Source organism: Ranitomeya imitator, chromosome 4 (genome assembly GCF_032444005.1).
Source record: "Ranitomeya imitator isolate aRanImi1 chromosome 4, aRanImi1.pri, whole genome shotgun sequence".
In the NCBI taxonomy this organism is placed as follows: domain Eukaryota; kingdom Metazoa; phylum Chordata; class Amphibia; order Anura; family Dendrobatidae; genus Ranitomeya; species Ranitomeya imitator.
The window spans coordinates 230,342,292-230,358,620 of NC_091285.1; the positions used below are offsets into that span (position 1 = coordinate 230,342,292).

Consider the following 16,329-nt stretch of genomic DNA (forward strand, 5'->3'; position numbering starts at 1 on the left):
TCACGATGAGGACTGGAAGATGGTTCTTGAGTCCCCAACTAAAGTATCCCCCTCAGATAACAATAAAATGATACAAATGTATATAATACATCAATCATATTTAACCCCGTTACGACTATTCAAAATTGGGTGGTTTCAATCTTCAGAATGCCTTAGATGCCACACAGGAGGGGCAGACTTTACACGCATGATATGGGGATGTCCAGTTATCCTATCTTTTTGAAACGAGGTAACGTCATTGTTGACTTCTCTTGTACATATTCCCATTCCTCTGAATCCATTAGTCTGTCTATTTGGGGTACTAGAGGAAGAGACGTGGGAACACCATGTTCAAATTTTCTTGAGAGAGACACTTTTCTTGGCAAGGAAACTAATAGTCTTGCGTTGGATGGGCAACGCGCATCCATCTCTCGGGGCATGGATTGAGCTGGTAAATTCAATCATACCATACGAACGTACTTTATACCAGAATAGGGGCTGTTTAGAGAAATTTAATAAAATCTGGGATGTATGGAACTCGTCGTACCGTACTGTGTCATCACGTGGTTGATGGTCTAGTTCCAATGTGATAGAGCTTAAGGTAAAATATGCATGGTTCACGCTGTTCCTCAGTATTACTTTATAAATGAGATGGGGATTGTTTTGGCAGTAAAATAGTTTTAAGGTTTTAAGTACTGTAGGCATACTATAATTTCCTGAATTTATATGACCCGGTCTATGTATTGAGACATACATTAATGCAAATTCATTATATATTTTTACTGTGTTCTTTATGACTATTATGATGAGTGTATTTGTGCTGACCTGGATACATGTAAACTATGTATGTCCAATTGTTTTTGTTGTTGTGGTTTAATAAACGAATTTAAAAAAAAAAATTGTCAAATTGTTAAACATCGGTATAAAAATACAGTATAAAAAATGTAAAGCAGGAAACACTATTTAATTGTATGTTTTTTCATTAGAGCTAATTTATTCACTTACTCTGATTGAGGTAATTGGAGCTTTCACTGATTAAATTTGCAAATATTTTAATTAAATCCCTAGTCTAAAAACTACAAGATTTGGATCATTTTCACTTCTAATTACACTAACATTATGTAAATATGAATTAGATATTTAAGGTGTGAATAAAAATCTAATGTCTCCTATGTGCTAACCCTATTTATAATCTGCAGTGTACACGCTTTCTCAATCTTAAAGGGAACCTGTCACCCCCCACAGGCGTTGGAAACTAAACGAGCCACCTTGTGCAGCAGTAATGGTGGCTCTTTTAGTTATTGGTCCAGTAACTGCAGAAATAACCCATTTTGTAATTTGTCCTAAATACCTTTCCTCAGTCCTGGAGGCAGGCCTTTTCCCCCTGGTGCAGATGCCACACAGCCGTCACTCAAGTCTTTTTGGCGCTGGGCCGCCGCCTCCTCACCGCTGTTTTGAAATCAGCTGGCGCCTGCGCTCTTTTGTCATGCCTTGGGCATGCGCAGTGAGCGCTGCCCGTCCTAGTATAAATAAATCAGAAGACACTGCGGGGCTGGGATTCACAGGCAGGGCGGCCGCACAGGCGCAGTCAGCTAGACTGCAAATGAGGACAGAGGACGGGCAGCGCTCACTGCGCATGCCCAAGGCATGGCAAAAGAGCGCAGGCGCCGGCTGATTTCAAAACAGCGCTGAGGAGCCGGCGCCAGGAAGATTTGAGTGACGGCTGTGTGGCATCTGCAGCAGGGGGGGGGGGGAAGGCCTGCCTCCTGGACTGAAGAAAGGTATTTAGGACAAAATACAAAACGGAGTATTTCGGCAGTTACAGCACCAATAACTAAAAGAGCCACCTTGTCAGAATGCAGCATTACTGCTGCACAAGGTGGCGCTTTTAGTTTCAAACGCCTGGGGGGGGGGGGGTGACAGGTTCCCTTTAAGTGGATCCACAGTGCACATGCTGGATGGCAGGGGACTTGGGAGCCCCCTCTTCGCTTACACTAATCAAACATTTACCGAAATGCAAAATTTACAAATGTTACAAAAATGTATTAAAATAGACACAAAGGCAAAAACAGCTGTAAGAATAAAACGGAATAAGGTAAAGATTAGGAAATGGAAAAAGAACGGCTGATGTTTGGACACAACTGCGATTCTGGTTGCACCTCCTGGGTCTGACCTTGGGGCTACTGACGGAGACTTGTAAGGGGCCCACCAGACTCTTAATTCTCAAGTCAAAGGAGGGAGTTAGTTATATGCAAAAATACACAGCTTAAGCTACTCCCCATGGATCTTTTTGTGTGCAAAACTTTAAAAATGGCACTGGTGTCCATGAATTGCTTTCATTTGCAATTAACCATTTTATAGGGGGTGGGCAAATAATTTATGGTGTAAATGGATTTGACTAAAAAAAAGTCCGTAGAAACTCACCTCATACTGTCCTTGTTCATGGTACAACTTCCCCAGATTATAAAGGCAACTGGTCACTGAACTCTTATGAGCATTTGGATCTTTTAAGTTTTCATCTGGGATTTCTGAGCATTTCAAGAAAGTCCTTCTGGCTTCTTCCGTTCTTCCCTGATTCATAAGAATTATACCTGTATTCAAGTATGCCGCTACAAAATTAATTAGAAGAAAATATTAGAATATGTATATAAACTGGCAAAGATTTAAAAAAAAACACAAAACACAAAACTGAATATTCCAGTGGTACACTACTGGGCTTAAATTTAATTGTTGACTGCCCTGCCAATGATTTTATTTCATAAATTGAGGGACCACCATGGGTGATCAGTAGTTCGGCCTACATGCTTTTTAAAAGCTTTCATCTCTCCACACACTGCCAATTAGGATGCCAGTTGTGATGATGGTTTTGTGGTGAGGTTTTAGCCCTTCATCTTATTTCAAAAAAAGACTGAAATGATAATGATATACAGATGTGACCAGGGAAGATAAAATGTAAATTCATTACTCACATGCCAGTGTAGGCCTGCTACCAATTGCTAACTTGTAGTAGTGAAGAGCCTCTGCAAACTTGCTGTTTTCCTGGAGCAATAAGCCTCTGTGAGAAATACAGAGGGATTTTAGTTTAATTATTTCAAAGTATGCACCATACGTAGATGAATAGGGTTAGAAACGCAGAATTTGCATTTCTATCATCATGATCAAGTCATGATTAAATTCAACCATAGACACTACAACTTAATTTATGAAGGACACCATGACAGAACTCGATGGACACTATTACAAGTCAATGGGGTCTGTCAAGCACCATTAATGTCCTTCATCTCATGAATTAGTCACAGTATGAATTTCATTTTTTGTTACTAGTACAGAAGAGAAAAGCTGAATTCCTAATGCAAATGTGAACTCGATCTCATTTGCAGGCTTGTGTCCAAATCTAATGATGTGTCGACTTAAATCCTTATTCATGATTATGTGGATACTGATAGGTTGATTTATTTTAAATGGATTTTTCGGTGTCGCGGCTTGGAAGGTTTGTAACCAGTAATGACAAGGGTCAGAGAAAACACATAATAAAAGGGGGTGTCTCATGTTCGGCAGAAGCGCAGCGCTCCACAAGCTTCCCGCTTTCTGAAAGGAGTGCTCCTATTTCACTGACCAGCGACATTATCACACCAGTGGGCTGAACTTTGCACTCCCCCAATGCTGATACGTGAGACAGATGTTGTACCTCCGAAGAATTGGAGGAGCACAGTTACACTGAAGCGGGCGGGAACAGGAGCTTCAAATCCATTCCAGCCAGTTTCAGTGCAGCATTTACAAACTCTATAGAAAGAGCATGTAAACACTGCACATGCTAAGCTTCCACTCCTAGAGTGTAGTGGTGGCCAGCTTCTTGGTAGCAAACAATACAACTGAAAACAATTAAGCAAGAACAGAGAAGAATTTTAACAGGTACATTCCAAGAAGTATCGGAAAGTTACTTGTTTTTACCAGCACTTTGCAATTGTACCCATTAACAAACATAAGAATAACCCTTAAATAATGCAGGAGTTAAGGTACATTGGTGACGAGGCACTAAATATTTAAGAGTTGTGAAAATAAGAAACTCTTTCATTGTTCATCTTTCACTACCAACCGACCATTTATACTTATTTTTTTCTCATTTATTATCTTTCAATTTGCACAAATTGTATAGTAAAGGATTCATTAGGTAACTGGCAATGTATGCGTGTGGATTTCTTAACTGTGTGAAGGATTGTGTGAATGTAAATGTAAAGGTGTGAAGCACACTCTACTGAGCTGAAATACAGGATGAAAAAATAAATGTAAAAGATAGTTTGAGCTTATACGGCAGGGGTGGGGAATCTTTTTTCTGCCATTTGGATATTTCTACCATCCTTCGGGGGCCGTACAAACTCCACCCACAAGGTGCATCCTGACTCTGGCGCTGGTATCAGGATGTGATCTTTCATTGCATGCCCTTCAATGTTCAGTAGTAGACACTGCATGTGTGTGGTAACAGAGCAAGAAGAAATCAATGAGCAGGTTGTAATCAAACTACACCTCCCTGCCCAAGAATGTGAGAATCTGCTCGGGGGCCTGATAAAACGTCATCGAGGGCCGTAAATGGCCCTGAGGTTCCCCACCCCTGTTATACAGCTTAACATGAATAACAACATTTTCCTTGATTTCAGGATTTAACTATTTTGAATTTCACGTCCCCCTGAAAATTAGGCAAGAGGTACCAGCTAACCACAGCATAAAATACACTTCACCGTGTAACAAAATGCAGTAATAAATTCTCGCCATGTGGATTTTTCATTTCTATTATTGAAAAGGTTATAACAAACAATTGAGCTTTGCTTTATTGTTAGACATCTCTTTCTATAAACTTTTGCCATCGATAAAGCGCATTCCTGTTTTTTTTGTGTGGGCTCAGACTCCATACAGTTTTATACCACATAATAAGAGAGAGCTTATGAAATATTTCCTAATGTAATCCACATGCATTCTATTGAATTACGACCTGACCAAAGAAAATTTAATTGTTTTGGCATTACAGTTACACATACATAAAAAAAAGGAAAAAATATATCTTTAAAGAGAGCGCAAGCCATAGTATATAGTGTAGTTGTGTCTACATTCTCAGGATTGTATTGCTTCTACTATGCTGGCTGAAAAGACTAGCACCGACAACATGATCTACAGCAGGCTGTCATTAGATCTGTTTATCTTGGAATTTTTCTGTAATCCCGCCTGAATCAGGTCTCATTGGGATGTTCATTTTACGCAGCAGAACAAGGCAAAAGCAGATTTCTATCTCGTCAGCAACGAAACACTGTATGACTTGAAATAAAACATCCCACAAACCTTTTCATACGTTACTACGCTTTTTTTTCTCCACATAATAAACCTATATTTAATGACAGACCCTTATGTTTGAAACTAATGAAAGGAAATCTGTCAGCAGCTATTGTTCTATAACCTGAGAGCAGTATAAAGCAGTGGCAAAGACCTTGATTCCAGAGATGTGTCATTTACTGGGCTGCTTGTTGTAGTTTTGATAGAATCCTTGTTTGTCTGATGTCAATGTAGCAGAGCGAAGACTTATGGGCTGTATATATCCCCGCACACACCACTGACTGGCAGCTTCTTGTATACACTGTGAAAAGACCGCCAATCGGTGGGGGAGCGCGGTTACACAGATTAGCCTGACTGCCTGGCACGAGAGCTGTAGTCCGGCAGTGCTAAACTCCTGCTAATAAAATAGTGATTGTGTTGAAATTACAACACAGCCTAATAAGTGACACATCCCTGGAATCAGGCTCTTTTGCCCTATCTTATGATGTTCTCAGAATGAATAGCAAAAACCTTCTGTCAGATTCCCTTTACAGAGAACTTGGTAATTGATTCATGCTGCCCAAAGCACAGGTAGGTATACATTTCTCAGAAACGCTCACGCGTTTTACAGAACATATAGCTGCAGTTTTTGGCAAGGACTAATCTCATCTACGCCTATCTTCTATGCATACTGTATATTATATAAATACATCTGTCTGCATCCGTGCATTACTTTCTAACATATCAAGTATTTTATTATATTCTGACTGGAACCTAATTTTAATTTCTTTTCCATTCCTGCTACCATAGAGCAGTACAATGTGGGAGCTCAGATGATGACGGTCGTTTGACCATTTGCAGAATACAATTGCAAAAAGAAAAAAGAAAAATATTATTGTAATTTTGGGAATTAATTTTGAAGAGTGCATGTAGCTCAGAATTAGTATAAAGTAAGTTATAGAAAGGATTTGGGTCCAGGTGTATGAAGCGGGCACCTGTATGTAACAGGAACGATTATGCAGTAAATCACTACATTTCCAATACAGTGCCACACTCGAGAAATGCAGTGTACAAGCAACCAAAGGGATACATAAATATATACCGTACATTAAATAATAAATAAAAAAATCACAGCTTATATTAATTGCCTTAGTTTTTAAATTGAAAAAAAGAGCCCAAATATATCAAATTTTAAATAACCCCTTTTTACCACTCTTTAAAAAAACAAAAAAAAACATTTGGTTTAAAATGTAAAAGTCCATAATGACAAATTATAATGCCCTTTTGAAAGAAAGAAAAATAGAAGACAGAATTACCCTTTTTCAGTCACCTTGCTGCCACGAAAAAATAGAATAAAAGATCACTTGTATGTCAAAACAATGCCAATGAAAAACTACTGCTTAGCCACCCCAAAAAACACAATACTCTCACAGTTCAAAGAAAAAAATATGGTGACTTAAAAAATTTAAATCAATTTAGATTTAATTTACCGGTATGTGTTAAAAGCAGTAAAAGAAAAAACAAAAATAATTTGGTACCGCCGTAATCACACTGACTTTCAGAATACAGTTACTAAATGTATTTCCCTGTATATTGACCACCATAAAAACAACAACATTTCACCCCACAAGTATGTTCTTTCCTGCTTTCAGTACGTAAATTAAAGAGAACTTGTCTCCATGAAAATGCAGTATGTTATAGAGCTGGGGGAGCTGAGCAGATTGATATATAGTACTAGATGGTGGCCCGATTCTAACGCATCGGGTATTCTAGAATATGTATGAATGTATGTATGTATATAGCAGCCACATAGTACAGTATATAGCACAGGCCACGTAGTGTATAGGAGCCATGTAGTATATAGCAGATATGCAGTATATAACACAATCCACGCAGTATATAACACAGCCCACACAGTATATAACACAGCCCACAAAGTATATAACACAGCCCACACAGTATATAACACAGCCCACACAGTATATAACACAGCCCACACAGTATATAACACAGCCCACACAGTATATAACACAGCCCACGCAGCATATAACACAGGCCACGCAATACATAACACAGGCCACACAGTATATAACAGTGGCCACGCAGTATATAACACTGCCCACGTAGTATATAACACTGCCCGCGTAGTATATAGCACAACCCACGCAGTATACAACACAGCCCATGCAGTATATAACACAGCCCCCGCAGTATATAACACAGCCCCCGCAGTATACAACACAGCCCCCGCAGTATACAACACAGCCCCCGCAGTATATAACACAGGCCACACAGTATATAACAGTGGCCACGCAGTATATAACACTGCCCATGTAGTATATAACACTGCCAACGTAGTATATAACACAGCCCACGTAGTATATAGCACAGCCCACGCACTATATAACACAGCCCATGAAGTATATAACACTGGCCACGCAGTATATAGCAGCCACACAGTATATAACACAGTCCACACAATATACAGCACAGCTCACGTAGTATATAACACAGCCCATGCAGTATATAACACTGCCCACGTAGTATATAGCAGTGTGGGCACCATATCCCTGTTAAAAAAAATTATTAAAATAAAAGATAGCTATATACTCACCCTCCGTCATCCAGTGAAGCTGTCCCGATGCGCGAGCGGCTGCCGTCATCTTCCGTTCCCAAAGATGCATTGCGAAATTACCCAGATGTCTTCTGGGTAATTTCACAATGCATCTCTGGGGATGGAAGCTGGCGGCAGGCGCGAGCGCATCGGCAGATGACGGAAGGTGAGAATAGCAGGTTTCGGTTTTTTTTAATTATTTTTAACATTAGATCTTTTTACTATTGATGCTGCATAGGCAGCATCAATAGTAAAAAATTGGTTTTTACTACTACAATAAATTGGTATTTACTGCCATTAACCCTGTGTGAGCGCTGACTGGATGGAAGTAGGGAGGGACTAATTCTCGGCCGGACTGTTCCCGTCTCTGATTGACCAATCAGCGAAGCGGGACTTCCGTTACAGACAGACAGAAAGACAGACAGACGGAAGTACCCTTTAGACAATTAAATAGTAGATTGTGAGAACAGATTCAGTAGATCCTGTGATTTCATAATTAAGGCTTCGGTCACACGATCAGTATTTGGTCAGTATTTTACCTCAGTATTTGTAAGCCAAAACCAGGAGTGGGTGATAAATACAGAAGTTGTGCATATGTTTCTATTATACTTTTCCTGTGATTGTTCCGCTCCTGGCTTTGGCTTATAAATTCTGAGGTAAAATACTGACCAAATACTGATAGTGTGACCGCAGCCTAAAATTTCTGCTCTTTCAGGCCCACTGGGCAGTCCTGTCCGTGACGGACAGCTGTCTATACATGTAAACACACAAAAAAGCTGTCACTTACTTATAAGATCGCCCACTGGACCCAAAACCCCAGAAAAAAAAACAAGTTTAGATGAATAAATCACAGGATATACTGAATCTTTTCTCACAAAACTATATATCAATCTGCTCATCTCCCCCAATCGATAACATGGTGCATGCTGCTCTTTCATAGTGACAGGTCCCCTTTTGAATGGTGGAATTTAAAACTACTTGTCTCACAAAAAAAACCTCATATGGTTACTTTGAAAAAAAATTAAGCTACAAAGGACATATGATAAATATCATGACTTTAACTCTGGTTTGACTAAAGCAATGGAATAAATTGAGACCAAAAGCATGAGATGAAAAGTTTTTCTTCCTTTGTTTTGAATTTCAAGGAGAGGGAAGTTGTAACAGACATCGTGAAGAAAACTTAGCTTGTAGGCCACTGTCACACTTGCGAGTGCAATGTGAGAAATCCTCGCGATTCTCTCGCATCAATACCCGTCACTGCCACCGGCACTCGGGACCGGCGTGTGGGGCTACATAGAAATACATGCAGCTGCATGATCCGGTCCTGAGTGCTGGAGGCAGTGCTGGGCATTGATGCAAGAGTTTCTGGTATTGCACTCACAAGTGTGACACCGGCCTTACTGTGATCGCTCACCTTGTACACAGGGAGTAGCATTACTGTTTCACTTATTCATTCTCGTCTGGACTATTGTAACTCTCTACTAATCGGCCTCCCTCTTACCAAACTTTCCCCGCTCCAATCTGTCCTGAATGCTGCTGCCAGGATCATATTCCTCACCAACCGTTACACCGATGCCTCTACCTTGTGCCAGTCATTACACTGGCTACCCATCCACTCCAGAATCCAGTACAAAACTACTACCCTCATCCACAAAGCACTCCATGGCTCAGCACCACCCTACATCTCCTCCCTGGTATCAGTCTACCACCCTACCCGTGCCCTCCGCTCCGCTAATGACCTCAGGTTAGCATCCTCAATAATCAGAACCTCCCACTCCCGTCTCCAAGACTTTACACGCGCTGCGCCGATTCTTTGGAATGCACTACCTAGGTTAATACGATTAATCCCCAATCCCCACAGTTTTAAGCGTACCCTAAAAACTCATTTGTTCAGACTGGCCTACCGCCTCAATGCATTAACCTAACTATCCCTGTGTGGCCTATTTATAAAAAAAAAAAAACTATCAGGTTCCTCGCATCATGTTCTCATTCACTTTATGCAGTTAATAGCCCACTGTGTCTGTACTGCAACATACTTAGGCAGTTAACTGGTTCATGCAGCTTTACATGAACACCCGAGCCTTACACTATGGCCGGTCCGAACAACTAAAGCAATTGTTACCATCCACCTCTCGTGTCTCCCCTTTTCCTCATAGTTTGTAAGCTTGCGAGCAGGGCCCTCATTCCTCCTGGTATCTGTTTTGAACTGTATTTCTGTTATGCTGTAATGTCTATTGTCTGTACAAGTCCCCTCTATAATTTGTAAAGCGCTGCGGAATATGTTGGCGCTATATAAATAAAAATTATTATTATTATTATAGTAGCATGCAGAAAAGCCCACTGGGGAACATATGTTCATAGGACTGCTTATTCCCAATGTAGGCCAACTGAAAAATTATTGCAGAGTCAGTTTCAACCTTTTGTGAAGCACAAACCGTTCTTACATTGGGAGACCAGGCCCAACTGCTGAGTCCCAGCACTGGGCTAAATGCTTCATATACACCTATGAAGCAGTTACCTCGGGTCAGAAAACCCAGCAACAGTGTGAAGACGGTCTCAAACCCCTTCCAGAAAAGAATGGTCTATCAACCACCTCATTTTGTAAAGTATTTCACATGCATAAAGAAAGGTTGCTAAGGATACTTTATTCCTAACATTTGGACACGTTACTTATCTAAAGTCATCAGTGAGGGAAGTTGCTAGGGTGCACTAAATTAAAAGGGTTATCTCACTAGAGACAATTACAGCATATCGGTAGGACATGTCATAAATGACTGGTATGTGTATGTCCCATCTCTGGGACCTGCATTTATGCCCAGAGCTTCCAATCCTCAATTCTGTCCGATGTCCTACAAGCAGTAAGTGGAGAGGTAGTGATCCATGCACCTACTCTCTTCATTCATTTCTGAATACACAACTCCCATGCATGCACAGTCACTTCTCCACTCTCTAGTGGTTGAACTCAATGCGAAATGGAGGATTTCTATTCTGCATTTATCAGACATTTATAACATATCCTATTGACATGTCATAAATGTTTCACTAGACAACCCATTTAGAGGGTTTTGCAGGCACAAAGATTATTAAAGCATTGTAAACGTAGTCATTTTATTATTATTATTATTTATTCCATGGCGCTTTATATGTAAGGAGGGGTATACATAATAAAAAGTAAAATAATCTTAAACAATACAAGTGATAACTGGTACAGGAGGAGAGAGGACTCTGCCCGCGAGGACTCACAATCTACAAGGGATGGGTGAGAATACAGTAGGTGAGGATAGAGCTGGTCATGCAGTGGTCAAAAATTCAAGGGAACTTACATAGTAACATAGTAACATAGTTAGTAAGGCCGAAAAAAGACATTTGTCCATCCAGTTCAGCCTATATTCCATCATAATAAATCCCCAGATCTACGTCCTTCTACAGAACCTAATTGTATGATACAATATTGTTCTGCTCCAGGAAGACATCCAGGCCTCTCTTGAACCCCTCGACTGAGTTCGCCATCACCACCTCCTCAGGCAAGCAATTCCAGATTCTCACTGCCCTAACAGTAAAGAATCCTCTTCTATGTTGGTGGAAAAACCTTCTCTCCTCCAGACGCAAAGAATGCCCCCTTGTGCCCGTCACCTTCCTTGGTATAAACAGATCCTCAGCGAGATATTTGTATTGTCCCCTTATATACTTATACATGGTTATTAGATCGCCCCTCAGTCGTCTTTTTTCTAGACTAAATAATCCTAATTTCGCTAATCTATCTGGGTATTGTAGTTCTCCCATCCCCTTTATTAATTTTGTTGCCCTCCTTTGTACTCTCTCTAGTTCCATTATATCCTTCCTGAGCACCGGTGCCCAAAACTGGACACAGTACTCCATGTGCGGTCTAACTAGGGATTTGTACAGAGGCAGTATAATGCTCTCATCATGTGTATCCAGACCTCTTTTAATGCACCCCATGATCCTGTTTGCCTTGTCACCCTATAAACTCTATCTTCTATTATAGGGTTTATCTGCAAATAAATAGCATTATAATGCTTCTTGGACACCATTTCAGAAAGTGAGGTTACTTACAGAAAATTAACTTATGTCCTCCTGGAGCCCCGGGCTTTTCATCATGGGGGTGTGCAAAGAGTGAGTTCAGTCACCACTCACATCACTGCTCAGTACACTGTAAGTGGTGGCTGTAATTATGCCTGACACTTATTGACAGATTGCACAGATGCACTGATATTAAGAAGGAGAAAATGTGGGCAGCAATTTATCCATTTGAGAAACTACAGGAGTCTCAGGATGGTGCTTTGTAGGTGAAGTGGGCATGGATATGTAATCTCTGGGACAGATACAGATTGTGACTACTACAGCCTCTTTCTCTCCGGCCTCCCCTCTAGCACAACTCCAATCCATCCTAAACTCTGCTGCCCCTACTATCTGCTAGGCCCTTCATTGGCTTTCTATTGCCCAGAGGCTACAGCTCAAAACACTAACAATGACATACAAAGCCATTCACAACCTGTCTCCTCCATACATCTGTGGCATGGTCTCCCGGTACCTACCTACATGCAACATTCGATCCTCTCATGATCTCCTTGTCTATTCCTCTCTCATCTCTTCCTCCCACAACCGCATACAAGACTTCTACCGTGATTCCCCTATACCCTGTAACACTCTACCCCAACACATCAGGCTCTCGCCTACCATGGAAAACTTCAAAAGGAACCTGAAGACCCACCTCTTCCGACAAGCCTACAACCTGCAGCGATCCTCTGTCTGCTGAACAGCCGCATGACCAACTCTACCCTCTCCTAGTGTATCCTCACCCATTCCCTGTAGACTGTGAGCCCTCGCGGGCAGGGTCCTATCTCCTCCTGTACTTGTGTGTGCCTTGTTTACTCATGTTTATTGTACTTGTCTATATTTGCCCCTTTTACATGTAAAGCTCCATGGAATAAATGACGCTATAAAAATGTATAATAATAATAATAATATTAACAAATTCATGCTGCTATTATTTTTGGGAACAAGCCATATCTACTGCATGATTATTGGGGGATCTGGATTTTGACAAAGATTTCTGAAGTTAGCTCCAATGGGCTGTCAAACACTATTAAGGAAATGATTTAGTAGGGAGATGCATTTTATGCAATTCATTAAAATCTTCTGCAAGAAACTAAATGTTTCTAAATATTGTTCAGGCAACCTGTGTACGGTGATGTTATATTTTGCTATTAATACATTAAATAGGAGAGAGCAGCAGTATCATTCATGACCACTATACAATATACAGAGCTGTGCTATTTTTGATGTGACGTGGCTCTTTCAATCCACTGATCTATCAGACTGCCAGGATTCATGTCCTCACCGATCCAACATTGGTGACCTTGCCTACAGATTGTGTTTGTTGTGCCCTTCACACAGTTCCTGCAAAACTAATAAACGTGGACAGTTCTCTAAACTAGATAGCAAGTAGTACTCCATGGGGCAGAAGAAGTAAGACAACACTCCTTACAGACAGGGGCTAACTTTCGTAGAAATCAGAACTGTAAGCCCTTTCAGTTTTCAGACTGGAGAGAAACTATTCACTTGACCATTACAAAGCTCAAGAGTGGACTTAAGAAAAAGTCTACATTTAAATGTTCCTGCTTTTTTTTAAAGAGAAAGAGTAAAATAATAATGATTTCTTCTATAAATTAACATATACATTCAGGCTCAGGGCTGGTTTTATGAATAAACATGTGCTATCGATTCTTGTTCACATTGTATCTGACACCATCTGTCGGCATCTAAATGGATATCAAGATAAGAAGAATTCAGAAATTTGTGCAGATGGAGAAGCTGCCGTAACAGTGTTGATAACCACATGAGACTTCATAGACACAGGTAGGAATTGCATAATTTCACCAAATCTATTCATGTTAGCAGAAGATGTGCTAGATATTTAGTGCCGCTATCACTTTAATCAAAGCCAACTTCCCATGAGGCAAAAAAATAAATGCAGAACTAAACGAAATGAAGATAATACAGGAGGCACCTAGAAGGCAGGTTATTAAAATGTTTCCTGACCCAAAACGGGTCAAAACAAGCTGTATACCTTCAGGGACAGCTGCGGGGGAACATAGTCTGCACCTTGGCATGGATCCATTTACAAAGGCCCTCCTTGACTCCAGTCTCTAGCCAGGGGATTAGTATAAAGCTTGTCCTATTTACTAACCAGCTGGAAGACACAAGTGCCAGTTTTATGTTACGCCATTTGCCTTAATAAATTGTTATACACGAGTAAGGAGGGAGGAAAACAGAGATTGCTGTTAAGTGAGGGAATAAGGAAATCTCAGATGAAGAGAAGTGGAATCCTTTTCAAATATTTTTTTCTTTACGATGGATAAGAGCTACAACTACGATGGAAGAGAACATATGGATAATGGTTCTCTACAATATCCTGTTTTCAAAAGAGTTGAAGGATCCATCCATGTTTTTGACAGTGGTCCCCTTCCTCCTTTAATTCCCATAAAACATAATTAAAACCCCTTCCTTCTCCTACCCCTTTCTTATCCCAAGTTCTTCCGTTGTTTCGTCTTTATAAAATGAATGCTAATACTTAGTATAGGGTGCACATTATATTGTTATCGCCCTTTTGAAAAATAAAAAAAAATAAAGACTCTATAAAAAAAAATTTTACAACACGTTATTTTTTTTCTAAAGTACCTTATGTCTGGTCCCCCTATGTGTAAAAAAAGTGAGAAGAAATTTTAAGAGTTAACCTATCTTCAGAGGTTACCACCTATCCAGCTTAGAGTTTCTTGGAGAAAAGTGCAAAAGCAAATATTTGTTTGTGTGCCCATCGGAAGATAATATGCTGATTTAGTGGGGGTCCAACTGCTGGGACTCTCACCGATCCTGAGAATTAAGCTCTGCAGAGCCCCATCTGAATGAAGTGATGGTTGGAGCGATGGTAGGGCATGCACACCACCATTCATTCTCTATAGGACTGCAGGGGGAAAGCAGAGTAAAACGCTAAATGGATTGGTGGTACGTAAGCCCAGCCATCACTCTATTTAGACCAAGCTCCGCATGGCTCCTTTCTCACAATTGATGGGGGTCCGAGCAGTCAGATCATCAAGTTAAAACCTATCCTAAGAATATGTGATAAAGGAATAGTCTCATCTTTAAAACTTAAGTGATATCTTCACTATTTTAGTTTAAATTCACAGAACTTTCCACCCTTGCTTAGTTGAAAAGCTTGGACTACCAACCAATCAACTTACAACTGAGCATGCCAAGGTGGAAAGTAGAGCCATCATGGTAACAGTCTACACACTGAGAACGTGAGGTGCAATGCAAAGATCATTTCTTGAAGGGCCAGTATAAGTAATTCTGGAACTTATGTTAAAGCTCAACTGACCCAACTGTGAAAGGGGTGACGGTCTAGTTATCCGCTTTCTGTTCTGTGTTTTGAATTAGGGTTACTAATAGTTAGTAAATCAATGGACAAAATGTAAAAATAAGCACATAGTCCATACGAAAAAGAACCTTTGTTGAAGCCGAGGATAGTTTTGATTACTGAACTTATAATGATCATTAGTCCTGAGTATCAGCTATTAACGTCTACAGATATGAATTCTTGACTAGAGATGTTGAGATACATTCTTCTTTACATATGATCTTGGATGAGCATTTAAAAGATAGGTAATAAAAAATGTGATTGTCAATCCACCATCACAAAATGTCTATGCTTAAAGTGCCTATGTGTTCGTACCAGAGAGTGTCCGGTGCTAAACGCCGAACATGATTTTCTCTCGGAAGTCCATTGCAATGTTTGGAGTTCCAACAATGTCGAGAGATTTTTTTCCAGTTGCAAAGTTGAAGTCCCCACTGTTTTCAGGGGGGTTGAGGTTCTAGTTGAAGTTTGGGTACAGTTCTGGTACCGGAACCGAACTTTGGACTAAAATTCGGTTTGGTAGCAGAACAAGAAGTTCCACAGGTCCGCTCATCCCAAGTGAGGATGTGAATTACAGCTTGCAATGGATTTGTATTGATTTCTATTTTTGGGGAGAAATTTGGAGTCTTTAAAGGGAATTTGTCACCAGCTTTCTGTGTACAAGCTGCATAGGCAGAAAGCTGTCAATCACTCATGGGAGTGGGGTTAACCAGAGCTCATGAATACATGGAGCAGGTTTTTCTAGATAACCTCTCGCTGATGAAAAAATTGATTTTACCAAAACTACAACTAGCAGTCAAGTAAAGGGAGCATCATTGGAATCAGGGTCTCTGCACTATACACTACACTATATTGCTCTCAGATTAATTGACAAAATCCCGGTGCCAAATTCCCAAATGTATGAAAAGGTAGAGTAGACACATAAGTATGATACTTTTCTATAGCATTCACTTTCATTTCTCAATTTCGAACAAATCTTGGCAGTTCATAATTTTGCCTA

The 16,329-nt window shown here is 40.3% G+C and overlaps 1 protein-coding gene across 2 annotated transcripts in view; it reads right to left on the reverse strand.

Annotated features, from left to right (window-relative positions):
- TMTC2 (transmembrane O-mannosyltransferase targeting cadherins 2) overlaps nucleotides 1-16,329 on the reverse strand; it is a 459,093-nt gene that overhangs the window by 183,490 nt on the left and 259,274 nt on the right. For both annotated transcript variants that reach the window (XM_069764402.1, XM_069764403.1), the window contains exons 5-6: nucleotides 2,949-3,034; nucleotides 2,404-2,588 (exon numbers count right to left, since the gene is read on the reverse strand). In XM_069764402.1, coding sequence (XP_069620503.1) covers nucleotides 2,404-2,588; nucleotides 2,949-3,034 — 271 coding nt within the window. The remainder of the gene's footprint in view (nucleotides 1-2,403; nucleotides 2,589-2,948; nucleotides 3,035-16,329) is intronic.